This window comes from Neovison vison, chromosome 5 (assembly GCF_020171115.1).
Source record: "Neovison vison isolate M4711 chromosome 5, ASM_NN_V1, whole genome shotgun sequence".
In the NCBI taxonomy this organism is placed as follows: domain Eukaryota; kingdom Metazoa; phylum Chordata; class Mammalia; order Carnivora; family Mustelidae; genus Neogale; species Neogale vison.
Genome location: NC_058095.1, coordinates 98,956,458 through 98,970,246, shown reverse-complemented (window position 1 = coordinate 98,970,246; position 13,789 = coordinate 98,956,458). Strand labels below are relative to the sequence as shown.

The following is a 13,789-nucleotide window of genomic DNA, read 5'->3' as shown; positions in this document are numbered from 1 at the left end:
ATATAGAGAGAATAGTTTCAAAAAAGCAGAATGCAGGGGCACCTGGGTGGCTCAGCTGGTTGAACGTCTGACTCTTAATTTCAGCTCAGTCATGGTCTCAGGTTCTTGGACTCCACCCTCACAGGGGAGTCTACCTGAGATTCTCTTTGGCCCTCTTCCTTTGCCCCCGCCCACACCCCTTCTCTTTCTTTTTCTAATAAATCTTAAAAAACAAAAAAAACAAAAAAAAAAACAAAGAAATAAAGAAAAGAAAAGAAATGCAGACTGCAGTCTAGTAGAAAAAATAACTCTCTAAGTAAGCTTTGTAAACTATAAAGAGTTGTATGCAACCTTGAAAGCCTAGATAACTATATCATAAGGGAAAAATTGATAAAGAAGCAAACGTATAACCTCTAATACTACTTTGAAACTAGCCTGGATCGAAGGCATCAAATGTAAATGGTTATAAAACCCTTTTTCTAAGCTAGGTAAAGGTAGATCCTTCAAACCAGAACTACAAGTCATTACTGTATCCCCCAGATAACAGATAAAAAATAGTATGATATGAATATGGAAAGCGAATATGCATTAAAGTGTAGCAACTCCATTAAAGGCACTTTATATTTTTACTTCATTTAGTAAAATGCAAACAAGATTCAGAATGTATGTGCCTTTTGTCTATTGTCAGAAAAGAAAGCAAACAAGAAATATATAGTAATAATTTAATACTGTGAAATGGTATTAGTATAGAAAAATACCAAAACAGATTAAATTTGTTCTAAAATATTATAAATTTAGTATTTCATATTCTGAGGGTGACAGCTTTCCTATAGTTTCTTATAAAGTGTTTGAAATGCATACTCTGTTCACTATAATGCTGATGGGATAAATATACAGAGAAGGGACAAATTAAAATACTTAAATTATTTATTATAAAGGAAAATGAAGTACAATCCTATCAACAAAGATACTGACCAGGAATAAATTCAAACACAGCTCAAACTGTGACAGACTGTGATATTCTACAACATTTACATTTCTACCACTGTAAACTCAATGCCAGGCAATTAAAAAGCATGTGTGGAATGAATGCATGTTAACTACAAAGCTGCCGAGTTGCAAACAACAGATATTGTGAAGTGTCCTAGCCAAGCTAAAATCTCCCATATGTATGACATGAAAACAGCTGCCTTTTCTTTTCAAATCCAGATCTGCAAACCAATTGTGCTGCTTATTCCCAGCTCTTTCTTTAAAAATGAAGTACAACATCTGGAGAACTAAATTTTTATACAAATTAATTGCTTGCCTACATATTTTATTATTATGAAGACATAAACTCTTATGTTTCTCCCATCTGCTAAAGAAATGGGTCCCTCCACTATTCAATCTTGAATCAATAATATAATTAACTCTTAAATCCTTTAAAAATTTTAAAGCTTCGGGTGCCTGGGTGGCTCAGTGGGTTAAAGCCTCTGCCTTCGGCTCATCTCATGATCCCAGGGTCCTGGGATCGAGCCCCTCATCGGGCTCTCTGCTCAGCCGGGAGCCTACTTCCCCCTCACTCTCTGCCTGCCTCTCTGCCTACTTGTGATCTCTATCTGTCAAATAAATAAATAAAATCTTTTTTTTTAAGATTTTATTGTCAAATAAATAAATAAATCTTTTTTTTAAGATTTTATTTATTTATTTGACAGACAGGGATCACAAGTAGGCAGAGAGGCAGGCAGAGAGAGAGGGAGAAGCAGGCTTCCCACTGAGCAGAGAGCCCGATGTGGGGCTCGATCCCAGGACCCTGGGATCATGACCTGAGCCAAAGGCAGAGGCTTTAACCCACTGAGCCACACAGGCGCTCCAATAAATAAAATCTTTAAAAAAATTTTTTTAAAACTTCAACTAGGATGTTAAAAACTTTTTTTTCAAATTTTAAGGGTTAAAATTATTTCAGTTTATGTAATTTTGTATTTAAGGGACCACTAGTATAGAAGAATAATGAATTTGCTTTCAAATTTTAATTTACTGGGGAAACACTGAAAACAATGTTGATTTTTATTTTATTTTATTTAACAATGATGATAAGTCTAATTTTATTTCTTACACATAGCAAATTTTGCCATGTAAAGCTTTGGCCTAGATTTAAACAGTTCATGTGAGTTGAAGTCAGCAAATGTCTTCAAAACAGAAAACAAACAAGAGCAAGATATATAGTCATTTATTACATATTATAGGCATGTATATAAAATGTACACACATTTTTCCTTAAAAACCTAATTTTTGATCTCATTTGTTTTTAAAATCAAGGCAATTAAAAATGACTGATGATTCACAAAATTTTCAAAAAGTCAAGTAGAATTCTTAGCATGGTATCTACAATTGACTCTAAAATATATCAACTGTCAAAAGCCAACAGGTGATGGGAGGAGTGCACTCATTGTTATGAGCACTGGGTGCTGTAGAGAAGTGTTGGATCACTATATTGTACACCTGAAACTAATATTAAACTAAGAATCTAAATAAAAACTTAATAAATAAATAAATAAATAAATAAATAAATAAACAAAAGTGAAAAAGGTATTTCAGAATCTATAAAATATGGTGGTGAAAAAGAGAGTACTTTGGAAAGATCTACCTTAAAGTTCTCACCACCTCATACTACCTGGGTGATCTTAACATTTCTGAGTCTTAAGTTTCTCTTAACTCTTAAATGGAGGCTTATGATAATACATTTTAATTGTCTAAAACACATTATAAACTCAAGGAACACAAGTTATATTACATATTAATATTAATATTAATTAATAGTAATTAATTAATTAATATTAATTAATTAATTACTATTAATTACATATTGATGGTATTTGGAAGGTACCTCTGGGAACACTTAATTCCCATCCTTCGGGAAGAAAGCTAGGCACCACTGCTGAGTTATCCAACATATTTAACATCCAGAAGTCTTAGAAAATATTATCATAATTCACCATAATAACCAATGCAGAATTCACTAACAATTTAAACATAATGTTACACTTAACATAAACCCCTTCTATGTTAGATCTGAGTGCGCCTCTTGGAGATAAGGATATGCTCCATGTTTTAATCATTCTTCATTTGAAAAACATTCTTTCTACAGCATATTGTTTCAAGATGAATAATTATAATTTCTAAATGATAGACCTGTTAGTGATTTTTTTTCCAAGTCTGGATTAGAGTCCAGATTGTTGTAAGACTCTCACATCATGATTTTTATACTGTCATGCATTTTATTTCCATTTTTTAAAGATTACTTTATTATTTATTAATTACAAAAGAAATATGGGTTTACAACAGAACTTTTGAAAACACAAAAAAGTAAAAAGACTAAGGTACAAAATAAAAATTGTTTATCTGGAGATAATCATTAGTAGCACTTGGTATTTTTTTCTAGTCTTTTTTTTTTTTTAAGATTTCATTCATTCATGACAGAGAGAGAGGGAGAGAAGGAACACAAGCACAGAGATGCTGCAGAGGGAGAAGCAGGATCTCTGCAGAACAGGGAGCCTGATATGGGACTCAATCCCAGGACGCTGGGATCATGACCTGAGCTGAAGGCAGATACTTAACAACTGAGCCACTCAGGCACCCCTCTAGTCTTCTATTTTTAAAGGCACACATGTACATGTACATACACTCAACATAAAAATGTAGTATTTGTATAACATAAGTACTTTTGTGTACTGATGCTTTCCCTTAAAATATATCATGACCATTTCTCTATGCCACAAAATTTCCCTCGCAAATACTGTTTTATGGCTGCATAGTGTCCCACACAATGAATATACTATGATCTACTAAGCTGAAACTCTGTGAGGTATTTGCAACATTGCCAACCTTCCTGTAGGCATCTTTGATGAGCACATGATGTCAAATTACTTCTGGGTAGAACCAAAAGGTCATAGGACATCTCACAGGGTGTCAATATTTGTAAGAGTTTTAACACATAATGCTAACTAACTATTTAAAAAGTTTATCCAATTTAAACATCTACCAGTGCTATATAACAGAACATGTTTCAATGCACCCTTGCAATGCTGGGTATTATTATTTAAAATTTTTTATTTACCTAATACTAAAAATATCTCACTTATTTTAATTTGCATTCCTTTGACTATTAGTAATCCTGACTTCATCATTTATTTGTTACCTTATCTTCTATAGTTTATGTCCACTATCTAATTTTCTGTTGGTATGTTTATAATTTTTCTAGTAATTTATAAGAACAGATACATATTAAAGAGAGTGAAAATTTTTCTGTTGCATCTACTTACCATGCAGTATTATGCTGTGTGACTTACATATGCTTTAGCTACTTTCTAAAGTACAAAGTACTCATCCAATTTATTGTTAAATATAAATTTAAAATACAGACTTTCTTACTCTTGATCTCAGGTTCATGAATTCAAGCCCAATATTGGGCATGGAACATACTTAAAATAATTAAATAAACTTTCTTCTGTTTCATAAATCATCAATTAAAATAAGAAAAACGGAATGCAAAGTAGCTGGAAAATAATGACTATGTTAAGGAGTAATGTCAATATTGAATCTGCTGCGAAATACTATATACATCTCTACATGATTTGTGAAAAGTCCAATCTTATCTTCACTTGAGTAAGTGATCATATAGCTGGGTGTTCCAAGAAACCATTTCCATAAGCTATTTTTCCTTAAGCTTTACAAATCTACTTTTGTAACTCAAATTCTCATAAATACCTATTATTTTTAAAATGTAGATCTTCTTTCAAAAGTAATTGCTGCCCCTCAAAAAAGTAATTGCCAGTAAAACCTTAGTGAATTATTCCCTTTCATCCATACTACAAGGCACATTGATAATAACAAAATAGTACCTAGAAATGGAGCAAGGAATACAAAAGAAAAAAATGTAGGTGATTCAACACAAAGTGAATCATAATTTTTCAAGGTTATCCCTAGTCTTAGTATACACAGAACTAAATCAAAATTTCACATCATCTAAAAAAAATGAGATCTATCAATGAGCTTTCAGAGAAAGCAAAAACTCAATCATTCTACAATCAGAAGTATGTTCTAAACCTATAATTCCTGACATTGTGACATTTAGTTGTAATTTCACCTTTCTTTTTTTTTTTTTTAAAGATTTTATTTATTTATTTGAGAGACATAAATCACAAGTAGGCAGAGAGGCAGGAAGAGAGAGAGGAGGAAGCAGTCTCCCTGCTGAGCAGAGAGCCTGTTGTGGGGCTCGATCTTAGGACCCTGGGTTCATGACCTGAGCTGAAGGCAGAGGTTTTAACCCACTAAGCCACCCAGGCTCCCCTGTAATTTCAGCTTATAAAATTTAAATTATTTTACACAAATGACAGTGGAAGATTTTTTCCCTGGGAAATCAAGCAGGTATAACTTACCACATCCCGAAAGACGACGGCACGAAGACGATTAATATCAACATCCTGAAGAAGTCTATCAGGATCTTTAATAGGAGAAAGGTTACCTGGAACACTTTCTAATGGGGTCTTAAAAAAGAAAGAGAATTGTTAAAAAGAAAATAGCATAATGCAGAAAGGAGAGTAATTTCTAGTATCTTCAGGTATTTCATGAGCCATGGTCTTTACCTCCCTATCACTGAGTAACATTTATTGACAATAGCATTCTATTACAAGACACTTTCTCTGTTCTCTTCTCTACTCTTGTCACAGTTTCACTTACTTGTAGGGTTCTTGTTTTTCAACACCACAGCTACCACAACAGACTCAGAAAAGTAGACTGAGGTGGAAAAGAGACGGATCTTGGACTTCGAAGAGTTTGAGCTTAAACTCTGCTGTGTAGCCTTGGACTTGTTACTAAAATTTTCTGAGCCTCACTTTCCCAATATCTACTTAATAGATCTTTTTGAGTCACTTGTTTCATTTATCCATCATGCCTTTACAACATATGAGATTACTATATTATACTACATGAGATTTTATACATATAAATATGTTATATCTATGAAAAGCTAAAAAAGGCAAACAAAAATCAGTCATAGCCTTAATATTAAAACTGAAAAACATAAAAGATCATAACCACCGAAAATCCTTTTTAAAGCTGAAGATACAAAAACTGACAAATTTTAAGTAATGTATCACATAGCAAACCGGTCAAAGAGCTAGGCTCCCTGAAATTCACTCTAGTACTTCATTACTTACACAATATTTTAAGAATTGTTTGGATTAAATTAGGTCATATAGAGTACCAAATACAATTCCTGCAAACAGAGTAAGCTTCCTTTTAAATCTTCTACACACTTCAATTATGATATTTCACTCTTAATAAGATGTTTGATTCCTCTGCAGCACAGGATAGTGAAAAGAACATGGCTAAGTTATTTGGTTTCCATTATAATTCCACAACTTACCAGCCATATGACCTTAGGTGAGATATTAACCTCTCTGGACATCAGCTATATGATTTAAATGATAAGTTAATAATATTTATCACAGGATGATTAAAGAAAATAACACATTGTTTATAGCAGAGATGAAAAGAACACATTATACAGCTAAGATGAAGAAATATATGAATACTTTAACTTATATGTATCATTTTACATTTTATAAAGTGTTTTTACAACCATAATTGAATTTGATCTTTATAAAGACTTTTTTAGGGTAAAGCTTGTATTATTACTCCTTTTTACAAAGTATAGAAAGTGGGGCCCAATGAAGATGTATGACTCCTACAAGTCTACATGGATTAGTATTACATCAAAATTATCCATGGTTTACTTACTAAAGTCACATAAAAATGCATAAACACAGGGAGATAAAAGAAAACCCTCATTTGCTAGGTCCACTAACTCCCTTTCTTGAAATGTGTTTTCTTACAAAGTCCACTTTTCCTCTAATATTTCTGTATCTATCACTTATTAACCATGTCTTGTTGCCAAGGTTCTTTCTAAAGAGATAGTGACTAGCTCAACTAAATTACCACAAAATTCCTTCATGTTGGACTTTCTCTCCATGTTCTGTAATCAGAAAAATAGTTGGTTTGACAGTGTTGAAAAGCTCCCTATTATCTGGCGAATTAGCTACAGATTCCTTTAAGATCAAAGTTCTCAAAAATACTAATTTATTTATTCATTTCATGAGTATATAAACCCAGTAGAGGAAAATTAGTATTAACTGAAAGTTCACTGTGTGTCAGGAATTAACTAAGAACTTTAATTACTGTTTTTCATTTAGTTCATATAAACGCCTTGTAAATTAATATTTGCATCCATTTTAAAGACTGGAAAACTGAGGCACAGGAGACTAAGGAATTTGTTTCGGGTCACAAAACTAGTTACGGGGTAGAGCCAGCATAAAAATTCAGACTTGTTTGATTCTAGAGTTAGTGCTCTCTTAACAAAGTACTGCCAAGTGCTGTACATACATGCTCTAGAATTTCAAAGATGCGGAAGATATGCACATGCCCTCAAGTAACTTACAATCTACTACGCCTACACATACAACATGAGGCATTCTTGCTGAAGTGTTCATATTTCATTTTCTAAGCAATGGAGAACCCTTTGGAGACTTGTTAACAATAAAATATGGTCTTATTATTGTAGAAATGTTTTCTGATAGACGTGAAAAAGAGGCTACAATATAGATATATTAAATATGTGGTTGTTCTGTTTGAAAGTTACAGAAGTTTGAAGCCATAGAAATATTTAAATGAATTAAACTTATATTTCATGTCTTCGCTTACTGAGCAGTACCAAACATCTAATTACAAGTGTAGTGTGTGGTATGATACATACACAGTTTTATGAAAATATCAAATAGAGGAAACCTTAGATTGGGGTGGTTATAAGGCTATCTGAAAACATTTTCCCAAAAAGTAGCACTTAAGCTGAAGCCAAGAGCTGAATGAAATTTAACTGGATGAAAAGTAAGGATGGACCCTTCAAGTAAAGGGAAACTATGAAAAAGTCTGAAGGCAAAAACAAAAACAAAAACAAAAAAAACCTCTGATGAACTAAATAAAATCTATCATGTGACTAAAATGGCAAAAACAATGGGAAAGGGAATACAAGCTGCAGTTGGAGAAGTAAGACAGCGTCAGTCATGGAGGACCATAAAAGTCATGTTGATAAAACTCTGGATGTGATGCAAAGGGTTAATTAAACTTGTGATAAAGAGCTAATTTAAAATGAGAATTACTAGTATATTCCAAAATACATTATTTACTCATTTCCTGGGCATTCAATATATGTGTTTAATATTATGGGAGTATCCATCACCAAAAACATATCCACTTAAAAAGCATAATCCACATATTGAGTTCTGTGAAAATACATTTAACTATGAAAAATAGTAATAACTAAGAACTTTCAGAACTATGTATACTGATATCCTTATAAAAAACCCTATGAAGTAGAGATTATTAGTACCTTCATTTAATAAACAAAGAATGCAAGTCTCAGAGAGGTTTAATAATCTTGGTAACACAATTATGAAGAAGAAAAGCCAGCATCGAAGAAGCCTACAGCTGTCCAATTACCAAATGTTTGCACTTTCATTACAAATACCATGTTACTTTTTTCTCATACTTAAACAAATTTTAGAGTACATGATATTTAACATAGAAAATGCTTAATTACCTTTGAAGCTGCTGTGGCGGTCACACTTTGGGGAGCTTCCTGAGGTTTACTACTGCCGTGGGAAGATTTGCTCCCCCTGTCTCTCTGTCTCTGCCGACATTCTAAACAGTTTCTCACAGCAACACAACAAACTATTTAAAAACCAAAAGCATATTATTAATATAAATGCTTGACTCTGACATGTTGAAAAAAGTTGCTAGCTTTTTTTTTCTTTCTTTCCATTTTCTCCATTCATTATTCCTAGATAAAATATTTTTTAAATTATAAAATACAGTAATGAAAAGTACATTTAAAACGTGTGTAGTTAAAAAACAAAAACAAAACAACATACCCATATACTACCAATCAATCACAGGGACAGAATATTACTGAAGCTCCCAATATATGCCTTCCTTATTCTATCTCCCTCCATCATTTAAAATACTGAATTTCACAGATCAACAAAAATTTTTTTAAACTTCATATTCACATTTGATAAACTGTCTTGATTGGTAAGACTTCTTTGGTAACATGACTACTTGGTGACTATACGGAGCACAGTTCCCTATTTCAGGAAGTGACAACACCACAATGCAGTCCATCTCACAAGTCCCAACCCACCTTTCTGCATGATGGGAAAGTCGACAGCCTTGTCAATAAGCATTCCATACATATAAGCTTTTCACTTATTTACTTATTTTAAGAAGTCCTATTCATATAGTAATAAACATTACAAGTTCTGGAATCTGACTACCTGAATTTTACTCTTGGCTCTGCCCCTTATGAGCTGTGTGATCTTGGGCCAGCAGCTTAAGCTATGTGTGCCTCAGTTTCCTCATAAGTAAAATGAATATAAACATAGTAACCTCCTTACGGGATTGCTGTGGGGATTTATGGAATTGATATTTTTATAAAGTGCTTAGAACAGTAGACAGCACATATTGATATATTATTGCTTCATTATTATTCACTTATAAAACTTTCCTGTAGATGACAAAAAAGCAAATCAGCTAAGAAATATTGGGATAAAAATGAAATTACAGCTTTGAAATATATTCAGAACTAAAAGCTCAGAATAACCAAATAAATGCTAGTTTTAAGATACTGAGGTATTTTAAACATTTCTGTTTCAGAGTTCACTGTCAGCTATTGTTAATTATCAAAGGATATGTCCATACTGGCCACAGTAAATTACCCCACACCTACTGGTTGTCAGAGAGATCTCAATGTGATCAGTCTCTCCATTATAGTGAGTATGAAATGATTCCACTTAACCTGTCTGACTTTAAAAAATGCAAAAGAAAACACGTAGGTTTCATTCCATCATTCTTAAAGCAGTTATTATTCCTACCTTGGATCAGAACAATTTATCTAAAACTATACATGTGTAGATTCGTATATAATTTTAAAAGTTATGTTTAAAAAGAGTACACATCAGAAATGTCCTTCCTATTTAATGCCTTACTTTCTTGTGTCCTACTCTTGCTCCAAGGCAAGTATAAAAACAATTGCTTTCTGGTCCCTTGTAAAGTCTAAGTAGTATACAAAAATTTCCCCTTTAAGAAAGGTAGGCTATAGAAGAATGGATGTAAAGAGATGGATTAAATTTACTAAGAGTTTTCAATGCTAACTTTTCTTGTGACACGGGATCGTAAATGAACACTATAGGTATAGTAATGTTTGTTAGTGTTAACTGCTTACTCTGAGAAACAGTGACACTGGCATAGTCAGTTTTATCCTTTGGCATTCTGTGTATAAAAACTATGTCACTGGTCTTCTGACATATTTGTGGGTCAGTACAACTATCAACTATGGTACACTACATTAGTACCAAAACAGGAGTCCTAAGTGGATTTACATTAAAATCATGTCAATGAAAAAATATTACAGCACTTTTGATTTTGAAACAATTCAATATATATTTGACTTCATTTCAAATTATAATCCATTAAAGATGATCCATTTCATGAAATCTCCAATGTGATGATGCCACAATATTTTTAAGTTAGTAATTGTCAAGAATTACAAGGTAATCTCTATACAACATAATCATTAACTTGTTTCATCAATAGTTTACAAACCAAAGAACATCAAAAACTAATTGTAGGTAATTATTTAACATGCACCGTTATTCTTAACAAACTTACCTAGCCTCAGGCACTGTCTCATTAAACCTCCAGAAGACATGTTTTTTTCAGCTTCAATCTCACTAAAATTTAGAGAGCTGGCAAATACAAGTACATCAACCATTGCCATCAATCGGCTGAGGAAAGTTACTGCTGTCTCAGCTGACATGCCTTGTGTCACTTCAATATTTTCCAATTCCGTCTTTAAAAAAGTAGAAGATTTAAGTCTTGCTTAAAATTTGGAAATATAATACATACACATACATGCTATAGGTAAACAGTAGTTCAGCATATCTAGTATATTTTCTAAACAAAATAAATTATAGCTAATTCTACATATCAAAAGAGCTGGCTGTCAAATTTAACTAGTTTACCTATGAATTATCCTTGAAAAAAGGAAAAGTACATTTTTAAGATGAAGGTTAAATTTAAATGTTATCATTTGTAAAAGCTATATTCCAAACTTAAGGTCATTTCACAAAAACATCTAGGAATAATTATACAGCTCTATTTGTACTACTTTTGTCTTATTTTATTAATAAAGAGATAAAATTGATACTTTGCTAAAATCTTCACTCTCATTTATTAAGACAGGCTTTAATTTCTCTTTAGTATAAATGCATGATGAGTAATAGTAAAGATATATGGCACTTCCAATCAGCATCAAAATGAGATGACTGTCAAATGAGAATACATAATTTCTTACCCATTTCAGAATAAACTAAGCCACTAGGTATCTCATACATACAATAATACTAGGGTAAAAATAACCAAGATCATTAATTCCTCTAAAGATATTAATTTGTGACCTTTAAGACACTAGCAACAAGAAGAATCAGTAACAATTTAGTTAGGTGGAACTATACTTTCACTAAAGTATTGTTCATGATAAAATATAATTTCTTGCTTTCAAAGGAAATGTTAGAAAGTATTTCTGGGGATGTGTAACTTTGTATTTTATAAGCAACAGCAACATTTCTTATTTTAATTTTCATTCTGTATTATACAACATTTTGATTATTTTCATTCATTATAACTAGGCCTCATTTTCTCAATGCCACAAGGGGCAGAGAAAATTAAGTGCTTTATAAATAAAAAACACTACTCCTTAAATTTTCTGAAAATCGGCACACTAGCCATATTGATTAATCTTATTTCTTCACCCAATGATAAATTCAACTATAAGGTAAGCATATATTATAGGTATCTATTCCTATTTAATGTTCCATTTTGATATTGTTTATGCCCATCATTCTATCTAAACATATTCCTGGCTCCCATTAAAATGGAAATGTCAGCAGAAAACACTGACTGAAAAACAACAACAACAAAACACTTCTTAAACACTTCTTGAGCACAAGATGGGTAATAAAAATGATAGGTGACTACTGCAAGCACTATATAACTAACCTCAATTTTAAATGGAGTATAAAATGTAACAACCTTTCTTCCTTCTATTTAACAGCAAATAGTGTTAAAACCATTCTCTCTAAAATGAGCTTGAAAACAGACAAAAACCTGTTTTCAACTGCTGATTTATATTATGCCAATTCAGTATCCATGGTCTAACGAAATAATTCGTTACTTGGATTTCTTAACTACAGATTCCTTATTTCCTAGCACCTCATTGATATACAGCATTATTTCATAGCACAAATTAAAAATCTGTGATCACAACACAATAGTTTATATTAAAAAGCAAAAAAAAAAAAACCACAAGAACTCTTTTAAATCTCAGTAAATAAAAGTGTCTCATAATGGACTGGAAGATCTGGCCATTGCTTAGGTGTATCAAATACTCTCAACAAATTTTCAAAAATACTAGAATTCTAGAATAACTGTAGATGTATTCTCAAAGAAATTAATCGTTTTGAATTACTCAAATTATAAGATTTATTAGTTATCACTTTATTAGTTAACAGACTTATTTTCATGTCTTTTGTGGTCTACTAGGTCTAACCTTCAAAATATACTTTCATTTTTAAAATGACTGAATTATAGCAGAAATTACTAACAAAATTATTAATCAGCCATGTAATTAGCCAACCAAACTGTTATTTTTGGCTAAACAAAATAAAATTTTAAAATAAAAAGCATTCTTAACACAAAAACCAAAAAGGGAGTTCTTAATTAATTCCATATAAAAGTAATTTATAGTTTTATGAAGTGTTATATAAACATTATAACATATATTTAACAATAAAGATCACTCCCATATGATTATTATTAAATCTTAAAATAATATACATCCCATCCAATTTCCTTTCATTGGAATCAATTAACATCTGACTATATGTATGACTGAAATTTGTTTTCATTATATTACAATAGTTTAGTCTAAAGGTTATTGTGAATAAGATAATAATTCATCAATGCACTGAGAGAAAAATCTTTTTAATGAATATTTTAAATATACCAAAGATACGTCTAATCCTAAAGATGGTATGGAAACTCAAAATATAACCAAGTCAAAAATTTTATAAATAAGCAAAAATAAAACTTAAAACTGAAAACCTGAAAATTACTTAAGTAATAATACTAACCTTAGAACCCTGGACATGCATTAGACAAAACAGACAACAGATCAAAAAAGTACAAGAAAAGGAAATTATTAAAATTAAATGAAAATACAATGTAAAATTGAAACACAAAATAAGATATTTAAAATTTTTATTTAATTATTTTATTAGAAGTCAAGTTCTTAGAAGACGTATTCCTTTTATAAATTACATATGATTAAGATTAAATATCAAATATTTAGACTAATGTTTATTTTTTTCATTAGGGTAACTCTGCCCAAATAATATATATATATATATATATATATATATATATATATATATAGTAGGGTAACTCTGCCCAAATAGTATATATATTTCATACACTAGAAATTATGCATATTCTACTTTATAAAATAAATATATATTCCTAGCAGATGCCTAAGGAAACATTTTAATAAAAAACTGATAAGATTTCTCTGTAAAAGGCCTAACTCAGTACTGGTTTGAGCAGAAATGACTTAAGGAAATAAACTATTTATACCAAACTTCCAGAATTTTCATTTAGGAAT

The 13,789-nt window shown here is 31.3% G+C and overlaps 1 protein-coding gene across 9 annotated transcripts in view; it reads right to left on the bottom strand.

Annotated features, from left to right (window-relative positions):
• NBEA (neurobeachin) overlaps window positions 1-13,789 on the bottom strand; it is a 667,980-nt gene that overhangs the window by 431,550 nt on the left and 222,641 nt on the right. For 5 of the 9 annotated variants that reach the window (XM_044249587.1, XM_044249579.1, XM_044249580.1 and 2 more), the window contains 4 exons: window positions 13,263-13,271; window positions 10,741-10,921; window positions 8,615-8,745; window positions 5,397-5,504 (listed from right to left, as the gene is read on the bottom strand). In XM_044249587.1, the coding sequence (XP_044105522.1) occupies window positions 5,397-5,504; window positions 8,615-8,745; window positions 10,741-10,921; window positions 13,263-13,271 (429 nt within the window). The remainder of the gene's footprint in view (window positions 1-5,396; window positions 5,505-8,614; window positions 8,746-10,740; window positions 10,922-13,262; window positions 13,272-13,789) is intronic. The other 4 variants (XM_044249588.1, XM_044249583.1, XM_044249589.1 and 1 more) reach the window with 1 other exon arrangement.